This window comes from Canis lupus, chromosome 9 (assembly GCF_048164855.1).
Source record: "Canis lupus baileyi chromosome 9, mCanLup2.hap1, whole genome shotgun sequence".
Taxonomy (NCBI): domain Eukaryota; kingdom Metazoa; phylum Chordata; class Mammalia; order Carnivora; family Canidae; genus Canis; species Canis lupus.
The window spans coordinates 42,446,482-42,468,307 of NC_132846.1; the positions used below are offsets into that span (position 1 = coordinate 42,446,482).

General features: G+C 32.6%; 1 protein-coding gene across 16 annotated transcripts in view; it reads left to right on the plus strand.

Moving 5' to 3' along the window:
- GPHN (gephyrin) overlaps positions 1-21,826 on the plus strand; it is a 625,629-nt gene that overhangs the window by 401,351 nt on the left and 202,452 nt on the right. For all 16 annotated transcript variants that reach the window (XM_072838965.1, XM_072838966.1, XM_072838969.1 and 13 more), the window contains one exon: positions 17,104-17,238. In XM_072838965.1, the coding sequence (XP_072695066.1) occupies positions 17,104-17,238 (135 nt within the window). The remainder of the gene's footprint in view (positions 1-17,103; positions 17,239-21,826) is intronic.

Genomic DNA, 21,826 nt, shown 5'->3' on the forward strand with positions numbered 1-21,826 from the left:
ACTAGGTATTTATCCAAAGAATTTAGCAATATTGATTTAAAGTTATACTTGCACCCCAGTCTTTAAAGCAGCAATTATCTACAATAGCCAAACTACGGAAACAGCCCAAGTTTCCATTGGCTAATGAATGGATCAAGAAATATACATACACACACACACATATAATGGACTATAACCCATAAAAAAAAAGAATGAAATCTTGCCATTTTCAATGACATGGATGGAGCTAGAGAGTATAATGCTAAACTAAATAAGTCAGAGAAAGACAAATACCCATATGATTTCACTCATATGTGGAGTTTAAGAAACAAAACAAATGAGCAAAGGGGAGAAAAAAAGAGAGAGGCAAACCAAGAACAGATTCTTAACTATAAAGAACAAACTGATGGTTAACAAAGGGGAGGTAAGTGGGGGGATGGAGGAAATAGGGGGTGGGATTAAGAAGTGCACTTATGAGGAACATTGAGTGCTATATGGAAGTGTTGAATCACTGTCTTGTACATCTGAAATGAATGTTACACTGTATATTAGCTAACCAGAATTTAAATAAAAATTAAAAATTAAAAAAAATTTTTTAAATGTATTGTGCTAGGTAAAGTCCAGTCTCCTCCCTAAAGCCTTTCATAAATCCAATCTCTATTTATCTTTCCTTTCATTTTGTATTATATTCATTCACCAAATATTTCTTTTGACACTAATATGTATATAAATATCACTTTGCTCGATGCCGTGAGTTTTTAAATGATTATATATGATTTGAACCCTCCCCTTGAGGAACTTACAGTGTAATACAGAAAATATATTCTAAAATGAACTAATTTTATAAGTTTATCATAACAGTATTCTTGTGAGATGCAAAACTTGTCTTATTATTCCAGATTTTATTCTACGAAATCCTATGAGACTTATCAATGGCTATTTTGAAGTTACTTGGCATGATAAATTCCCAGGAAACAATCTGGTCTAATCCACCATCATCTTTCATCTCAGTTATTTCAGTGACTAGTCTTATCAGTTCCACTTTAGCCTCTCTTCAGTTTGCTCTTCCTCTCAAAGCCAGAGTCTGTTTTTTACAACACAAAGTAAATCATGTCACTTTTTTTTTCATGTCACTTTTCTACTTGAAACCTTCAATGGATTCTTCTACATGTTCTGCTAGATTCTACATGATCTGGCTCCCATCCCCAGCTTTTCTAGGCCTTTTCTTTTTTTTTTTTTTTAAATTTTTATTTATTTATGGTAGTCAGAGAGAGAAAGAGAGAGAGAGAGGCAGAGACATAGGCAGAGGGAGAAGCAGGCTCCATGCACCCGGAGCCCGACGTGGGATTCGATCCCGGGTCTCCAGGATCGCGCCCTGGGCCAAAGGCAGGCGCTAAACCGCTGCACCACCCAGGGATCCCTTCTAGGCCTTTTCTTACCATTCCTCTCCCTTTCTTCATTGCTCACTAACCTTCATCAAGCTTTTTCTTGCATTAGGCAATATGCTGTCCCCTAAAAGGGGACCTAAAATGTCCCCTAAATGGGGACCTCTTAACCCCATTCTTTGCCTGATTGACTTCTATTTATTCTTTCTGTCCCAGTATAAGTATTTGTCTCTCATAGAAAGACCTTGATCTGTCTCCTCCAGTCTAAATTGTTTGCAGTTATTCTCCTATAGCATCTTGTTCTTTTTCTTTATAGCACTTATTACAATTTAAAATTATATACTTATTCATGGGTTTGAAATTTATATATGTAGACTGCAAGGTCCATGAAGAACAAGGATCACATCTCTTAGTTTATATGATCGATATACCCAACATTTGGCACATATTATACACTGTGTAAATATTTGTTAAATATGTTCCATGAAAAATTATGATATATCATCTATCTCTAAAGAATAGATGTCCATTAACTACGTTTATAAGATAGATGAAAAAATGAAGATATATTTAGTAATGCCCATGATGTATAGGGACTCTTCTATGAAAGACAATAATCATACTCTTTCCCTATAATAAACCAATATATTAAGTGACCATAGTAATAATGATGAGATAATTTTTGAAAGCCAACTAGACAGCAGATACTATTCTAAGTGGTTTATATAAACCATCAGAAATTGATACCAAAATGCAGGTATAGGCAAGATTATACCTTCTATTTTCCTGGAAGGCAAGTATATATGGCAAAACAAATTTTAATAAGGATTCTGATTAATACCATTGAGAACAACAAAAATTCTGAATAATTTTAAACAATAGGAGAATAATTTTAATAAGTATAAATAGTCCTTGTAAAGAAACAAACTCATGAATATGTGAAGTTTTACATTTTAAGGAACATTTGTTATACCTCATTGTTCACTGTCTAGACAAAATCATAAAGTGTGACTTTTCTTTATATATATGTATGAATCAAATTCTTATGGATTTTTTATCATTAATTTTAATCTAAATTCAGGTCTTTACATATCTGTTCCTTTTTTGTATTAATAATGTCTACTTTTTATTTTATTTTTTGTTTCAAGTTTTTATTTAAATTTTAGTTAATATATAGTATAATATTGGTTTCAGGAGTAGAATTTAGTGATTCATTACTTGCATATAACACCATTGCTCATCACAAGTGCCCTCCTTAATAGTATCACCCATTTAACCCATCCCTTGCCCACCTTCCCTCCAGTAATTCTAAGTGTATTCTCTCTAGTTAAGAGTCCTTATGGTTTGCCTCCATCTCTTTTTTGTTCTCCCTTCTTCTGTATTCATCTGTTTTGTTTCTTAAATTCCACGTGAGTAAAATCATATGGTATTTGTCTTTGACTTGTTTCATTTAGCCTAATATACTCTAGCTCCATCCACATCATTGCAAATGGCAAGATTCATTTTTTCGGATGGCTGAGTAATATTCCATTGTATATATATTCCACATCCTCTTTATCCATTCATCAGTTAATGGACACATAGACTCTTTGCATAATTTGGCTGTCATTGATAATGCTGCTATAAACATTGGGAAGCATGTGTCAATTCGAATCAGTATTTTTGTACCTTGGGAAAATACCTAGTAGTGCAATTACTGGGTCATAGGGTAAGTTCTGTTTTTAACTTTTTGAGGAACCTCTATACCGTTTTCTAGAGTGGCTGCACCACTTTGCATTACCACTAACTGTTCACATTTATTTTTGTTTTGCTGCATTTATCTGATCAGTCTAGCCTAAGGAGATTTTTTTTTTAAATTGGTATCTGCTATTTAGTATATTACCTGTCATTTGTAGCTCTGTTACCTGTATATATGTTAATCACTCTTTTATTGAAGTCACTGGTAGAACCTTTTTTTAGGACAGGCCATTTCACATGCTACCAGAAACCCTACTGGTTATGATTGCTTAACCAGCTAACAGGTATTTCTCTTCTAGCCAATCAAAACAAACTTTCTTTGTCTGTCTTGTCCACAGGAGTTTTATGAATGACTTGTCAAATACCTTACTAAACTCAGGATACACTTGACAGTTCTGTTATTAAGCAAAATTTTGTGACAATCATACCCTCTAAAGGATCAATATTAGAAGCTCTGGAAAAGATATATGATACATATTTTTTTAATCCTTTTAGGTATTCATATTTTTAATCTATTTCTATTATCTAGTTCAGATCTTGTATTGCATACTTGGGTATCTAGTTAGATTTTCAGAAAATACAGCCTACCTTTTAGGTCTTTAAACAGAGAAGTTACTACAAAAGGGCACATATGATGGAACTAAACACCAACCTGGACAATGACTCTAAAAGCATTATCATTGAGACTGAAAACTGTTGCTATGGAAGCTCTACACATGTCTGCTTTCGGATACTAGTTCCAATTATTATACACTTGGTCACTGCCTACCCAAAATTAAATCCAAATATCATAGAACTCTTCTATTGTATTAGTCTTCCAACTTTTCTGTAAATTTAAACATTTTTTCAAAGCAAATATAGTAAGTGGTAAAAATAATGATTCAAAGGAGAATTGTATGTTCATTTATGAATTTTCTTGGCATCAAAACACAAACTTATGTGTTTATTTTATTGGTATTCTTACTGGCATTTCAAAAGACCATGGAGTTCTAAAAGAGATGTGATAATTTGGTTATGTATTCTGATTTTGATATTATAACTCTGTTTCTTCTTTTAGAAGTATTCACCCAATGAGTCAAGTTAGCTTTAGGAACAAAAAGCAACATAGATGAAAGAATTAGCACAGTTCCTTTAAAAAAGTATGCATTCTCATTACAATTTCCCTTGATGGGTAAAATTCTGTTGTTTAATAATTCACAGTTGAAATTACATTGCATATCTACAGAATGTTTTGAGATCAACTGAGACAAATTGTTTTCTCAGTTTCTATGCTATCAGTTACATAAGACAATAAAAATACAGATTAGTTCTCTTAAAGTAGGAATGTTGCTTGTAAGTGATTTGGGATTTCTTCTTCTCATTGGTGCTTATGTTACCCACTACAAATTCTGCTTATTTAGGTGGATCCTCACTACTCCTTGACAAGCCTTGGGTTCATTTCTTATTGAATCCTTTATACATGTTGACAAATTGCAATTTTCAGATCTTTACCTTTCTCACCTCTTCCTTTTCCCTATTCTCTTATCTTGCTTTTTAATGTATTAAAATAAAGACCATCAAGGGTAAACATCTGTCCTTTCTGCTTAAACTATTTTTCTGAGTTAATTCTTTCTTCCATTCCTTCTATCTCAAACAGAACTTATAGTTCTTAAAAGTTAGCTTTTGCTTCTGCTTCTTTATTATAAAGAAAATAATTATTAAGTATCAACTGTGTACAAGACATTGTGTTCATTCTTTTACTTCTCCCTAATTGTTGAGTACAGATACCACTTCTTAATTTTGAAACAATCACTCTCATGATTTTTATTACTAAAAATGTTTGTATTGGGGCACCTGAGTGGTTCAGTTAGTTAAGCATCCAACTCGTAATACCATCTCGGGTCATGATCTTATGGGTCATAGGATCAAGCTCCCCATTGGGCTCCAGGCTCAGTGGGGCATCTGGTTGAGATTCTTTTCCCTCTGCCCCTCGCCCCATTCACATATTCCCTCTCTCTTTCTCTCTCTTGCTCGCTCTCAAATAAATAAATATTTTACAAAATGTTTATAATTGTACAAGTAATACCTGAATATGTTCTCCTTATTGAAAAATAAAAATGAAAAAGAAATAAAATTAAAATGAATCAAAAAGATTAACACCTATTTGAGTTACCCTCTCATTTTTTCTCATTTGATTTCACAGTGCCCTAGAAATAAACACTTTAATTAGAGGATTATCTTTTAAAACTTTTTTATACTTTTCTATACAAACATAGTAAACACAATCCTACCAGTTCCTAAGTGGTGAGTGTGTGTGTTTAATTAAAAAGGAAGAAATAGGGATCCCTGGGTGGCTCAGTGGTTTCGTGCCTGCCTTTGGCCCAGGGCACGATCCTGGAGTCCCAGGATCGAGTCCCACATCGGGCTCCCTGCATGGAGCCTGCTTCTCCCTCTCCCTCTGCCTGTGTCTCTGCCTCTCTCTCTCTCTGTGTCTATCATAAATAAATAAATAAAAATAAATCTTAAAAAAAATAAAAATAAAAAAATAAAAATAAAAAGGAAGAAATAAATTTGATAAGCTGCTTCTAAAATTTATATAGAATGGATATGCAAAGGCCAATAATAACCAAGATATTCTTGAATAAGGAAAAGAACCAAGTGGAAAGACCTGTTCTATAAATATCAAGACTTAAAATGATATAATTAAAACATTACATTATTGATGCAAGAATTAACAGACCAGTGGAACAGAATATAAGCCCAAAAACCACCAATGTACATGTGGACAGTTGGTATATGATAGAGTTTTACCACATACTCATGGAAAAAGTCTTTTTTCAATAAATGATGCTGGGACCATAGTTTGTCCATATAAAATTTAAAAAATGAAGTTGATTCGTCTATCTCATAGAGTATATAAAAATCAATTCTAAGTTTAATGGAGACCTAAATATGAAAGGCAAAATGTAAAGCTTCTATAGAATGATATAGGACAACATTTTCATTATACTGGGGTAGGGAAGGATTCCTTTTAAAACTTAATTGAAGTAAAATTCATGTAACATAAAATTCACCATTTAACCATTCAAAATACAGTTCAGTGGCTTTTAGTACATTCACAGTGTTGTGCAACATCACCTCTATCTCATTCCAGAATATTTTCTTACCCACCAAAAAACACCATATCAATTAAGCATAATCCCTTTCCCTACCTTCTGGCAACTGCTAATTTACTTTCTGTCTCTATGCTTTTGACCCCTCTGGACATTACAGAAAAATGGAATCATACAATATGTGGCTTTTTATATCTAGCTGCTTTTGCTTAACAACATGTTTCCAAGGTTCATCTGTATTGTCGCATGTATCAGTACTCCTTGTATGGCTGCACAATACTCCATTGTGTAGGTATGCCACATGTTGTTTTGTCATTGGTCAATTGATGGACACTTGGGATGGTTCCACTCTTTGGTTATTAAAATAATACTGGTATGAACATCTGTGTTCAAATTTTGGTTTAGGGCATCCCGGGTGGCTCAGCGGTTTAGCACCGCCTTCAGCCCAGGGCCTGATCCTGGAGACCCGGGATTGAGTCCCACGTCGGGCTCCCTGCATGGAGCCTGGTTCTCCCTCTGCCTGTGTCTCTACCTGCCCCCCTCTCTCTCTGTGTGTGTCTCTCATGAATAAATAAATACAATCTTAAAAAAAAAAAAAGAAAGAAAATTTTGGTTTAAACACCATTTTTTTCATTCTCTTGGATATACACCTAGGAGTAAAATTGTTGAATCATATAATTCTGTTTAACTTTTTGAGGAACCACAAAACTGTTTTCTGTCAAGATATATTATTTTACATACCCAATAGCAATTTATGAGATTTCTAGTTTCTCTACATGCTCAACATTTGTTTTTTTCCTTATTTAAAAAAATGAAACTGTAGTCATTGGGTGTAAAGTGATATCTCATTGTGGTTTTGATTTGTATTTCTCTAATGCTAATTATGCTGAGCATCGTTTATTGCTGCTTATTGGCCATTTGTATATCTTTTTAGAAAAAATGTCTATCCAAATCTTTTGCCTCTTTTAAAAAATGAGGTTTTTAAAAAATTGATTATTTATCTTTCGTTGTTAAATGTTCTTTATATATTCTGGGTACTGGACCACTATGAGATAAGTGATTTGCAAATATTTTCCCCCATTCTGTAGGTTGTCTTTTATGCTTTTCTAGATCATGTCCTTTGATGCACAAAAGTTTTAATTTTTTTAGGTTTTATTTACTTAATTATTGAAACAGAAAGAAAGAGTGTGCAGATGGGGGAAGGGGATAGAGGGAAGGGGAAAAAAGAATCTCAAAAGACTCCATGCTGAGCAAAGCCTGCTGCAGTGCTTAATCTTAGGACCCTGAGAACATGACCTGAGCCTGAATCAAGAGTCAGGTGCTTACCCAACTGAGCCACCCAGGCACCTCAAGTTTTTAATTTTGATGGTCTTATTTGTGTAAATTTTCTTTGTTCCTTTTACATTTGGTATAATGTCTAAGAATCTATTACCAAATGCAAGATAATGCCTTTTATTTATTTTTCTTATTTAATTTCCCTGGCTAGAACTTCCATTACGTCTAGTACAATGTTGAAAAGAAATGGTGAAAGAAGAAATCCTTGATCCTGATCTTAGGAGGGAGTTTTTTGTCTTTTATCATTAAAAATGGGATGTTAACTCTGGATTTTTCATAGATGCCCTTTATCAAACTGGGGAAGTTGCCTTCTATTTGTTTGTGGGTTTTTTTGTGTTTTTATCATGAAAGGGTGTTCAATTATGTCAAATGCTTTTTCTACATCAATTGAGATGATCATGTGGATTTTTTTTCATTCTGTTAATGTATTGATTATATTTCTGATTATACTGATTATATACCTTATGCTGAAACACACACTCATGGAATAAATCCCACTTGTTCGTGGTATGTAATCATTTTAATATGCTGTTGGATTTAATTTCTAGTATTTTATTTAAGATCTTTGCTTCTGTATTCATAAAGAATACTGGTCTATAGTATTCTTTTCCTATGATGTCTGCATTTGTTTTTGGTATCAGGGTAACACTAGTACCATAAAATGAGTTAAGTATTCCCACCTCTTCAGTTTTGTAGAAGAGTTTTTAAAGGATTTGTGTTAACTCTTTTTTAAACATTTGATAGAATATTTTAGTGAGACCATCTGGCCTTGAGTTTTTCCTTGTTGAGACTTTTTTTGATTACTGTTTCGTATTATTCAATGTCTCCTCCAGATTTTTGATTTCTTGTATCAATTTTCATAATTTCTGGATTTATCTGGGTTATTTGATTTTTGGCATACAATTGTTTATAGTATAATTTTTATTTCTGTGAAATCAATAGTAATGTCTTCACTTTTAGTCCTAATTTTAGTAATATGAATTTTCTTTCTTTTTCCCTAGGTAAAGGTTTATCCATTCTGTTGCACTTTCCAAAGAACCAACTTTGGTTTTGTTGATTCAGTGTCTTTTTGTTCTCTATTTTATTTATCTTTGTTATACTTTTTATTAGTTCTTTCTTTCTCTCTGATTTGGGTTTAGTTTGCTCTTATTTTTTTAGTTCTTAGTAGATTAGAGTACTGATTTGAAATCTTTCTTCTTTTTTAAAGTAGATTTTGCAGTTACAAATTTCCCCTCTGAACTACTGTTGCTGCACCTGTAAGTTTCGGTATATTGTGTTTCCATTTCATTCATGTCAAAATGTTATAATTTCCTTTGTAATTTCTTCCTTGACTCATCAGTTAAGAATGTGTTTAATTTCCCTGTATTTGTAAATTTCCCAGTTTCTTTCTATCTTGTTTTCCACTTTCCTTTCATTATAGTCAGAGAAGATACATTGTTTGATTTCAGTATTTTAGTGTAAAATGTTCCTTGTTCACTTGAGAAAAATGTGTATTTTACTGTTACCAGGTAGATTTTTCTCTATATGGTTATTGGGTTACACTGTTGTTCAAATCTTCTGTTCTTCTTGTTGATCTTCTGCCTAATTGCTCTAACCGTTATTGAAAGTGGAACACTGAAGTCTCCTTCACTGTTGTTGATGGATATTTTTCTCCAGTACTGTTAGTTTTTGCTTTGTATATTTTGGGGCTCTTATTAGGTGTGCATATGTTTATGATTCATATATCTTCTGATGGATTGACCTTTTTATCAATATTTTATGTCTGTCTCTTGTAACAGTTTTTGTCTTAATATCTATTTTGTCTGATATTATTGTAGCCATTCTATCTCTCTTGATTACTGTTTGCATAGAAAAAAAATCTTTCCATTCTTTCACTTTCAACCTATTTATGTCTTTGGGTCTAAGGTGTATACTTAGATCATGTTTTTTAATCCATTTTGTTAGTCTCTGCCTTTTAATTGGGTAGTGTAATCCAGCTACAATTATTGTAATTACTGATAAAGTAAGGTTTTTTTATAGTTTGTTATTTCTATATGTCTTTTATCTTTTTTGTTCCTCATTTTCTCCATTACTTCCTTCATTTTTGATTAATATATTTTTCTAGTGTGTCATTTTCATTTTTCTCTTATTTCTTGTGTCAAATATTTTTTTTTAGTTATTTTTGTAGTGGTTGCCCAAGGGGTTAAAATTAACATCTTACTTCGTAACAGTCTAGTTTGAATTAATTCCAAATTAGTTTAAATATTAAGCAAAATATTTGCCCAGTCTTCCTCACTTATGTTGTTATTTTCACAAAACACATATTTGTACCTTTTTTGCCCATCAACACAGATTTATAATTATTGTTTTATATATTTTTCTTTTTAAATTATTGATTTACAACCCAAAATATATATTAATACTTTTATATCTACCTGTGTAGAGTACCAGTGTTATTTATTTCTCCATGTGAATACCAGATTACTGTTCATTGTCCTTTCATTTCAGCCTGTAGGACTTTTAGCATTTTTTGTAGGGAAGCTCTACTAGTATTGAACTCTCATCTTTTGTTTATCTGAGAATATTTTGATTTCCTTTTCATTTTTGGATTATAGTTTTGCCAGATATAAAATTTCTGAGTGACAGATCGTTTTCTTCCAGCATTTTGAGTAAGTTATTTTGCTATCTATTGACCCCTACAGTTTCTGTTGAAAAATTGGCTGTTAACTTTATTGAGGATCTCTCATATAGGTTGCTTCTCTCTTGCTGCTTTCAGAATTCTTTGTCTTTCACTTTTAACAGTTTGTTACAATGTGTCTTGGTGTAGCTCTCTTTATCTAACTTGGAATTGTTGAACTTCTTGGACATGTAGATGTATATCTTTCATTAGATTTGGAAAGTTTTTAGTCATTATTTCTTCAAATATTTTCTCTCTCTCCTCTCCTTATATTCTTTGCACTATAATGCTCCCATTATACATATCTTGGTGCATTTATTAGTGTACTCCCATAGTTTTCTGAAATTCTGCTCATTTATCTTCATTCTTTTTTTCTTTTGCTCAAATTGAGTATTCTCAATTGATTTATCTTCAAGTCACTAATTCTTTGCTTGCTCAAATCTACACTGAACTCATCCAGTGAATTTTTTATTTTAGTTAGATGGTTGACCCTTGAACAACATGAGTTTGAACTGTGTGTATCCACTTTTATGTGGATTTTTTTAATAGTGAAAAAGTAAATAGTTGATTTAAATTCTAGTCAGCCTAGTGTCTGAGCTCATTCAGGAACAGTTTCTATTTATTCTTTTTTGTTGTTGTTTTCCTATTATGGGCCACACTTTCTTGTTTCTTTGCATAGCTTATAATTTTTGTTGCAAACTGAACATTTTGAATATTATAAGTAGAATCTCTGGAAGTCAGATTCTTCCCCCTCCCCAAGGTATAATAATGCTCTTTGTCATAATTATTGGTTTTGGTTTGATGATTAACTTTTCTTGACAAGTCTATTATTATTTATTGGTTACTAAGGTCTCTATTGCATTAGCTGTGTAGTCAAACAGAGATTTCCTTAAGTGCCTGGGGAGAATGTATACAAAAACAGAAAATCTCTTATTCTTTGCATTTAGACTCTGTATATATCAGGGCATGCCTCTAACACTCAGCCAGTTTACAACTCTTAGCTATCACTTCCTGCTGTGTAGAGTCAGAGTTCAGCAAGAAGTGTAAGATTAAGTAAAGTCTTTGGAGGATTTGGCTAACCCTGGGCATAAACATGAACTTGGATTCCCGAGAATATGCTTTTCAAAGTGCATATACCTGAAAGCATTTCATAACATAGCCTTTCTTTTCAAGTGTCTCAGTTAATCTACTCATTGTCCCAACTGCCATCCCTTTCCCAGAGAGCAGTAGCTAATATATTTTCCTTTATATTTTTGAACAATACAACAAATCCTGGTTAGCTGCAGAAGCCCAGGAAAAGTTCCAGGTTAGGGGAAATAAAAGCAAGCCCTATATATCCTTCATTGAGCCACTGGACATACTGAAACAATGAACTGCAATTCTTAAGAATAAAGTTTGTTCTCTCTGTAGTACTCAGAATGCTTACCAGGAATGTAGCTGTGTCTTCAAGTATATATTAGTGGAGGAATAGGGTTTTTTTTTTTCCTTTTCTTGATTAAGCATTCACTTGTTTCCTATAAACTTTTGGTTTGTAAATATCTGGCAAAGTTGATTCTGATCATTTTTGCTAGCTTAGTCACCTCTTTCATGGAGTGATGGACTTTGGCATTTCCTACTCTGCATTTTCCAATGGAGTCCTTACTATAAAGAAAAATACTGATAGATTTGGTTAAATTATAATATTCTGTTCATCATAAGACATGATTAAGTAAGACAACAAGCTACAGATATTTTTACCATATAAAACTGACAAAGGACTAGTTATCCAGAATAGATACTGAAATCTAACAATTGAGTAAAACAGACAACCCAGTAAGGGAAAATGTGGGCAAAAGACTTAAACAGGGACTTTACAAAAAAGAACATATAAATGCCTGATAAACAGGCATTATCTTATAAGATAATGTTTTTTCTCATTAATCAGGGAAAGGAACATTAAAACCATGATAGCATATTATTACTACTACTAGACTTGAAAAAAAAATGCTGATATTGACAGTTCTAGATAGAGATATGTTGTGGAGTAGGAACTATCACCATTTTTTGATAGACATATAAATTGGCTTAACCAATTTAGAAATTTGTAAAAGAGGATATGCCTACATGACAACTAGCAATTCAATTCCTAAGTATATACATTCAAAAATTAATGCATGTAGGAATTATGATACATACTAGAATATTCATAGTAGCATTGTTCATAGGTCTCCAAAATGGAAACAGTGCAAATGTCCATCAACTGAGTAATCATTATTCAATGCCTCCTTTTCCTTATCTCAAATTTTTCTTTTTACCTCTTCTAATCAGGTATCTATCAAATAATAAAATAGCTGTCTCTCAGACAACTAATAACTACTCCCATCTTGTTCTAATGCCTGTTAAATTCAGTCTATGTGTGTCTTTAAAATCTCATCTATTTGTGTAGCTTTCACAACCATCTCTCTACAAATGATTTTTAAGTATTTATCTTTTGTGTAAGTTCATTTTTTGAGATAGGTGGAAAGTTTATTTCCAGGCTACTTAATGAAATTGCAAATTTATGGTTGCCAATATTAACTGGATCCACATTGTTGATAATTCCTTTCCCAAATCTTTAGTTACCCTCCCTGATCTTTCATCAATGCATATATCCAATATATGGATAACTCTCCTAAAGTTATCTTTAACATATATTTCCCCATTTTTCTCATTAATAGATCTTCACTTCAGGCACCAAAAGAAAGAATAATAGTGAATATCTCTCACTAATAATTTTTTTAAAGATTTTATTTATTTATTCATGAGAGACAGAGAGAGAGAGAGAGAGAGAGAGGCAGAGACACAGACAGAGGGAGAAGCAGGTTCCATGCAGAGAGCCAGACGTGGGACTCGATCCTGGGACTCCAGGATCACACCCTGGGCCGAAGGCAGGCCCTAAACCGCTGAGTCACCCAGGGATCCCCTCTTCTTTTCTTATAATTACCCTACTTTATCATCCCACTTGCTTCCTTGACTCACTTCTACCTTTTTTACTGTCCTGATAACTTCTTTAATTGAAGGATCTAATGGCTTTTTTAAAGTTTTTATTTAGATTCCAGTTAGGTAACATACAGTGTAAGTTAGTTTGAGATATACAATTTAGTGATTCAACAGTTCCATACAACATCCAGTGCTTATCACAAAAATGCACTCCTTAATCCCCATTACCTATTTTACGATCCTCCCACACACCTCCCCTCTGTTAACCATCACTTTGCTGTCTATAGTTAAGAATCTGTTCCTTGGTGAGCTTCCTCTCTTTTTTCCCCTCCTTTCCTCATTTGTTTTGTTTCTTAAATTCTACACGAGTTAAAAAAAAAAAAAAAATTCTACACGAGTGAAATCATATATTTGTTATCTCTCTGACCAACTTATTTCACTTAGCATAATACTCTCTAGCTCCATCCACGTCATTGCAAATGGCAAGATTTCTTTCTTTTTATGACTGAGTAATATTCCTGTGTGTGTGTGTGTGTGTAACATCTTTTTTATCCATGTATAAGTCGATGGACATTGGACTGTGGCCATAACTTGGCTATTATAGATAATGCTGCTATAAACATCAGGGTGCATGTATGCCTTTCAGTTAGTATTTTTGTATTCTTTGAGTAAATACCTAGTACTGCAATTATTGTATCATAAGGTAGTTATATTTTTAGTTTTCTGAGGAATCGCCATACATACTGTTTCGCAGAATAACTGCACTAATTTGCATTCCCACCAAAAGTGTAAGATAATTCCCTTTCTCTACATCCTCGCCAACACTTGTTTCTTTTTGCTGATTTTAGCCATTCTGACAGGTGTGAGGTGATATCTCATTGTAGTTTTGATTTACATTTCCCTGATGATCAGTGATGTTGAGCATCTCTTCAATGTCTGTTATCCATCTGTATATCTTCTTTGGAAAATGTCTATGTCTGCTGCCCATTTTTAATTGCACAATTTGTCTTTGGGGTACTGAGTTTTATAAGTTCGTTATAGATTTTGGATACTAACACTTTATCAGATATGTCATTTGCATATATCTTCTGCCATTCTGTAGGTTGCCTTTTAGTTTTGTTGATTGTTTCCTTTGCTGTTCAGAAGCTTTTTATTTTAATGGAAGTCCAATAGTTCATTTTTGCTTTTGTTTCCCTTACCTCAGGAGACATTTAGAAAGAAGTTGCTACGGTTGATGTCAAAGAGGTTACTCCCTGTGTTCTCTTCTAGGATTTTTATGACTTCAAATCTCACACTTAGGTCTTTAATCCATTAAAAAATTTTTTGTGTGTATGGTGTAAGAAAGTGGTCCAGTAAGATAATTTATCTTCCAAACTGAAATACTTATGAAAGTGAAAAGATGTGCTATTTAATAATTGAGCTGGTATGATAGATATAAATCTTGATTGTTCAAGGAAAATTAGGATATACTGTTATTTCATTTACAGATTATTTTCCCCCTTAATTTTTTTCTTCTGTTAAACCTGTAATATAGATCTCTCCTAGAATTATCAACCATCATCTTTTGTTCTTTTATGTACTGTCCTTTGATGACCTGAAACATATGCATGACTTAAACTGTCACTTCCATTGATAATTCCCAAAGTGTATACCAACTCCTAACTTTTCTGAGCTCCAGTGCCATATTTCAAATAGCTCATTGGGTATCTCAGACTATTAACCCCAAAATATGTATTTTAAATTTAAACTTATCTTTTCCCTGAAAAATCCAGCTGTCCTGTTTACATTCACACACACACACACACACACACACACACACACAGAATGTGTAGTATATGTAAACATGTGTTTGTGAGTCTAGAAATCTATATATCCTGCATACTTACTACTTTGTGCATGTACCTTCTTAGGTACTGGACATAAAATAGTAGCAAAAGCATGATTTCATTGTGACAAAGCGTTCTAGTATGGGAGATAGACATTGATCAAACCATCATACATATAAATGTAGAATAACTGGAAATTGCTATGAAGTAAAGGAACATGGTGTCATGTTAAGTATAATAGGAGCCTTCTTTGACTTTATTTCTTTTTACTAGTTATTAATGGCAACATCTAACTCTTTTAAATCAGAATATCTAAAGGAGGGAAACTTGAGTGGGGAAAAATTAGAGGAAGACAAACCATGAGACTCCTAACCCTGGGAAACAAAGTGTTGCAGAAGGGAAGGTGGGTGGGGGGATGGGGTAACCAGGTGATGGGCATTAAGGAGACACAAGATGTAATGAGCACTGGGTGTTATATGCAACTGATGAATTACTGAACTCTACATATGAAACTAATGATGAACTATATGTTGGCATTAAGGAAGGCACAAGATGAGATGAGCACTGAGTGTTTTACTATATGTTAGCTTGAATTTAAGTAAAATATCTTTAAAAAATAAATCGACTACCTCCATTTCTTTAAATTATTTATCACAATTAAGTACTCAAATATACTAGCCGATAGAGCAGTTTTTCTTCTCAGAATTCCCATTGCTTTTCACCCTAGTATGGGAATATTACTTATAAATTGTTAGGCCCTAAGATGGTAGCTTGGCAATGAGGATATTGGTATGGGAACTAAATAAAAGAGCTTCTATGAAAATTTATGAGGAACAGATGATGCATAAGATTAGGAGCACCTTTCTAGTCATAAAGTCTGGCTACTGCTTCCTTGTTTTCACAAAGTAAGAGATATTGAGTGACTGATGTTAATTGCTTATTCTTTTATCATATGTATATTACCTCTGTGCTCAAAACTTGAAAGTGGTCAAGTTCTCAGTTCAAAATCAGAAAACCTAAACCCATTAGTATTACCCAGAACTATGCAAATTATGCATAGTTCACAATAATAATTTTATAATCAACATAATAATTTTTAAATGAATAATCCACATTATTTGTTCTTATGTTTGTATATTTTTAGAATAGTGATACTCAGTTACATAAGTTTTTAACATGTTGATAAGTGTAACATCTAATAATAATAGCTAACATTTATTAAGTATTTACTACTTTGTAGTGCTAGATAATTTATATGCATTATCTTATTTAATCCTCAACAGTAATCTGGTAAGGTAGATGCTATCATTATCTTCATTTTTCTAGTTAAAGGAAATGGTGATTTAAAAAGCAGAGCCATCAGTGCCCCCACAGAAGTCATAGCATAGTTAAATGGATAATTGAGAAGAGTTTAATAAGCAACAATAGTGTTTACAAAGGTTTGGGCAGATTTTAGGGCAAGCAACAAGACACAATGCGGTGCCCTGGGATTAGTAATACTGGGATCATTAATACTCCTAGTCATAATGGGGTAAATGGAGGAAAGTGCTACTGGAATCCAGAGAAGAGCCATAAACAAGTATCATCTGACAGTGGCTATGACCTAGCCAACCTGTGGTAACCTAGTAGAAAAGGAACCACAGGTATAAACCAGACCTTACTCTCCTCTAACCTTTCAGTTTCCTGGTAGTGTCTTCCCAGTTGGCTGAACCCAACTAGAAACTAGAAAGCACAGAATAACTTGTTGATTCTATCTATACAGGTCAGCTTAGAGCAGTGAGGATGAAGAAGGGTGGAGAATCTGACAGGAAAATGGAAAATATATACGAATTAAATATTATTAAGTGGCAGAGCCAGTAATGTGAATGGCAAACACTTTGCTCCTTAACTACAATGCTAGATTGCCTCTCCTAAAAAGAGAACTTTCGTGAAATATTATTTGACCAGGGAAAATATTTTAAATCTAAAGGTTTCTATCCTATCCCAAATTGTTGAATATATTTATATCTAACAGTAAGTGAGACTAAATATATGACAGCTAGGCAGCAAGAATGCCCAAAAAAATAGTGTAGGTATTGATTTCAATGGTGTTGCTATTTTCAGAATATTAAACCATCCTTGTTTTTCTTGTTCAGATTCCAGACTCCATCATTTCTCGTGGTGTTCAGGTGCTCCCACGAGACACAGCTTCCCTCAGCACTACTCCTTCAGAATCGCCTCGTGCTCAGGCTACATCTCGTCTTTCTACAGCTTCCTGCCCAACACCAAAAGTAAGTACAGTTCCTTGGCACCTTAAACCTGTTCTACTATACAAATCTGGAAAAAGTAACCAATATTTCCCTCTGCTTGTCAAGGTTGGATTGCATGCAAGATAATGCAATGAAAAATGAATGGACTATAAGATAATTACTATTGTTTCACAGTCATATTAGGCCAACAATAGGATAATGGAAATTTCATACAAAATGTTTACTCCTACCTCACAGCTATAGGTATCACTTTCTGTAGCTCCTGTTTTTTTGTTTTAGACTTATTTTTTTAGCATACTCATCAGTATAAATGTGAAGTTATTTGTTTATGCAAAGGATGAATGCATTTCTGCCCAATAAACAGTAATATTAACAGAATCTAAAAATGTCACCTAAGGGATTTTTTTTTTTTTTAACTTCTCTAGGTTGGGGTAGCTCCCTGCTCTAGTATCATGCCAAATTTTTTCAAACACATTCAACTTGGAATGTTGCTGCCTAATGTTTGGAAACAAATCTAAATTGATTAGAAAGAAAGTTTTAATGCCAACCTTTGGGGAAGGAAGGAAGTTTTTTAGTATTTATTTCTTATGATTTTCCCAAGTATTGAATCATATGTGGGAGGAAAAAAGGATTAGACATTTATTTGTTGCCTCACATCTTCATGTATATGATAAATTAAGTAGCAGACTTAATAGTGGTTGTAACTACTTTCTTCTGGAATGTCCCTTTCCTGGTTAAGTTAGTCATTTGTGCTTTTAAGTTTTCTATATGATGGATCCAATATTGGCATCAAAAAATTAATGGTAACATTCCTTCTTATTTAATAAGATATGGTGTTAGTTATTAGCTGTACACTAAATTTATTCAAGAGATCTGCAGGTAATTTTTCAAAGTGTGGCTTTTTCTTTGTCATCAGATTTAGAACTTATATACTGTCTTCCTCAATTCCAACTTTTACATGAGTTTTAAGAATGTTATAACTGGACTTAACTAGACATGATCTCAAGCAATTCTTCATATGTGTAGTGCAGTTGCTTTTACAATGGTACAACCTTCTCAGCAAAGTCCTCCCAGTGTTACTGCTACATATCATTCCTTTTAGATTTGTGTCAATATAACCAATATTAATTTTATAGTTTAAAAAATATATGGCTCTAAATCTTCAATGAAGGAAAACTATTGGAACATTCTAGACATAAAATATATGTTAATGCTAGTCAGGTGCCTGTCAGCTACATACATCTTCAACTGATTGAAAACATGGAGTTCTTGGACTTGAATTGATTAGAAGAATCTCATTCATGTCTTTTAAATTTTCAAAGCAAAAGAATTTGTTGTTTTCATTAAATCCCAACTGTCCGAGGTACGCACATTTCTAAAGCCTGGTAATAAAGCTGGAAGTTAAGTCTGCTATAAATGTTTAGTCATTCACCAAATATTTAGACCAAAAATATTGGGAAAATGGAGCTATTCAAGATGCAATATTCTTTTCCTTGATAATATACTGTGAATATAAATATCTAAGCTAAATTTAATTAAACATAGTAGTTTTTGAGCCTTTTTAAAACTTCGTGAACATCTTAATTACAAAAGGAATATTAAATGCAATTCTAAAACTTGGCATTCCAAATTTACTAAAGTGAAATCCTAAAAATAAAAACATTAACATCTATTAAGTTAATTTGCTCATTACAAAACTTTAGGAGAACATATAGCTTGTCTTAATATTTTTTCCTTAGTTAACACTTAGATGAAATAACAATGAATTAAATAAAATCGTGTATTTGAATATCTCTTTTTTCTAGGATTTTTTTTTCTGTATGTTTATCTAGGAATAAGATTCTTGCTTGTCCTTTTAGGTAATTTTTACCTGTACCAGAATATATACCTCAAAAATAAAATTAGTACTTCAGTGTAATTTTAAAATTAAACTTCCAACGGCTGAATCAGAACACTAACATAATAAAAAACTAGTTTGAATATTGATTTTTTTAAAAGGTAGTGAAGAAAGTCAAATTTATGTATTGAAGATCTCAAATTATAAGACTGCTTAATTAAAACTAAACTAGATATTATTTATGCTTTTATATCAATGACAGATATAATATCTGCCCTTATGGAGTTTACAGTTTAGTTGATGGTATCTTAAAATAAGTAGGTAGATAAACATAAATTATTCTAATAATTATAATTTTACCAAACTTAATAATTATAAATTGAAATTCATGCTAAGCAAAAGAAAAAGTAGTACTGGTAGAAAATAAAAGGGAAACCTTACAGAGGTAGGATTATCAGAGAAGTCCTCTCTGAGGAGAACATTTCACCAGGGAATGAAGGATGAATAAAAACAAAAGCTTTTGTGTTGCGTAGAGGTTTTGAGAATTATATTCAACAATAATGACCACTTTAAACACAGTTGTCACCAGCCAGTTATCACCAGTCAAGAACTCTCAGACTAAAACTTCATTACTACATGAAAAGTCTAATTCAGTGACTTCAAAATCCAACTTCAGATGTCAGCTTCTTTTTATTTATAAAAAAATTTTTTGCCATTGCCTACCGAATAAAATTGCAAGGCCAGGATTTAAATCTGTCTATTCTAGGTGAATTGTTTATTTTAATTTTCAGTATAAAAATCTAGGGAAGAAAAGTCTGAATGTTAGGCTTCTAATTTAAGATACAGGTAAAGGGTGATATTGTTAACTATATTAAAGAATAATAAGGGAAGAAACTCATTTTGACAGTAAAGTAAAGGAGTCAATTCATTTTGATTTTGAATGTATTCAATCTGAGATAAATATATGAGACATTGCAGGAATGATATCCAGCATAAAATTATAGTACTAGTGAGTTTGACATTTTTACTTTTACTTCATCTTGGTTCTGATATTTATAATTTAGTACCTAATAGTGTTAGCTAAACTCCATAGAAATCCCTCTTCATGTTTCATATTAGACATGCAGTCTGTTATGTGCAGAAATATCTGTGCAAATATATTTTCTTTACATCAGAAATACAATATGGTCTTGAAAGATCAGCAGTAAAAGAATACTTAACTTGATAATAGAAGACATGGATTCAAATGCTGGTGTCTCTGCTTAATAACTACACTTTTCTGAGCTTTGTGTCTTTAAAGAAATGCAGTCCTTACCTTCCCAACAGAGTTATTAATTTATTAAATAGTTTGCCTAATGCTGGGAAAGCAGTGGTGAGCAGCACACATTGTTCGTACCATTACAAACAGACAAAATAGGCAACTACAAATTATAATAAAGTATAAGTGCCATGATTTATCACCAGGAGTACAGAATTCTCTGGGAATAACCATCAAGAACCACTTTCCCGGGCAGCCCAGGTAGCTCAGCGTTTTAGCGCCGTCTTTGGCTCAGGGCCTGATCCTGGAGACCCAGGATCGAGTCCCATATCAGGCTCCCTGCATGGAGCCTGCTTCTCCCTCTGCCTGTGTCTCTGCCTCTCTCTCTTCTCTCTCTCTGTCTCTCATGAATAAATAAATAAAATCTTTAAAAAAAAAAAAAAAAAGAACCACTTTCCCTCTATAGCTTTTTGTCATTGAGGCAGTATTTAAGCTAAAAGACTTCCTGTTCATTTACTGCCATGCATCTATTTTTTTAAGTCATCAAGTGTAATAGTAAATACTATTTTGGTTTCACATTTTATATCTTTACTACAATATAATATTCTAGATTGTCCTTTTACTCTTTAAGATTACCAGCTATAGTGAGAACAAGATCTATAAAATTTACCATTTGGATTTCCTTTTTAATACACAATCTAGTGAAGACAACCAATTTTTCTAAACAATTCTTTATTAAATGACATTGTCACCAATGATATTTATTTGTTGTACTGAAATGACATAATATTTTATTGGATGTGGAAAAGTCATTTCTTTTTTATACCAGTTCTTTTAATGAAATCTGACTGAAATGACAAATGAATTTTACTTCACTTGCTATATGACACTGTTAAGTATCTTTTAAGAACAAACTTGAAATTTTAGTCTTTCATTGCCCTAAGTAAAAGAATGGCTTAAGCAAAAAAGACAAATAGTTATATAGATTCCATTTAAATAATAGTGGGCAATATCTAGAAGACTCAAATTCTAACACAGTGATAATCTCCCAAAAATGATTTGCTAAAAGAATAATTCTTTAACAGATCAATTCTCTTGAAAAGTGAGCATGATTCACAACTTAAATGAATGCTAATTTTTCAATTATGAAAGGCATCAGCGTCTCTATTTGAAATTAAGAGGCATGGGGTAGAGAATGACCAGAGCAAAAAAAAAAAAAAAAAATCAAACTTTCAGTCAATTCATCATTCTCAATAGATGTTGTTAAAATAGGAAATAATTTCTAAAGACTTTAATTATCTTTTTATTAATTAAGCATCCTGTTTGGCTTAAAAAATAAATGTACTCTCTTGTCACATATTTATGTATCTTAAAGATTAGAATAGAATTTTGTAGCCAAACAAACTAGCAAGTTTTCTTCTTAGGAAGAAAATATAAATACTATCCATCTAAAACTAAAGGTTATGAAATGATTAAAAACTATATGTATTGAAATATCTTAATATACTAATGTA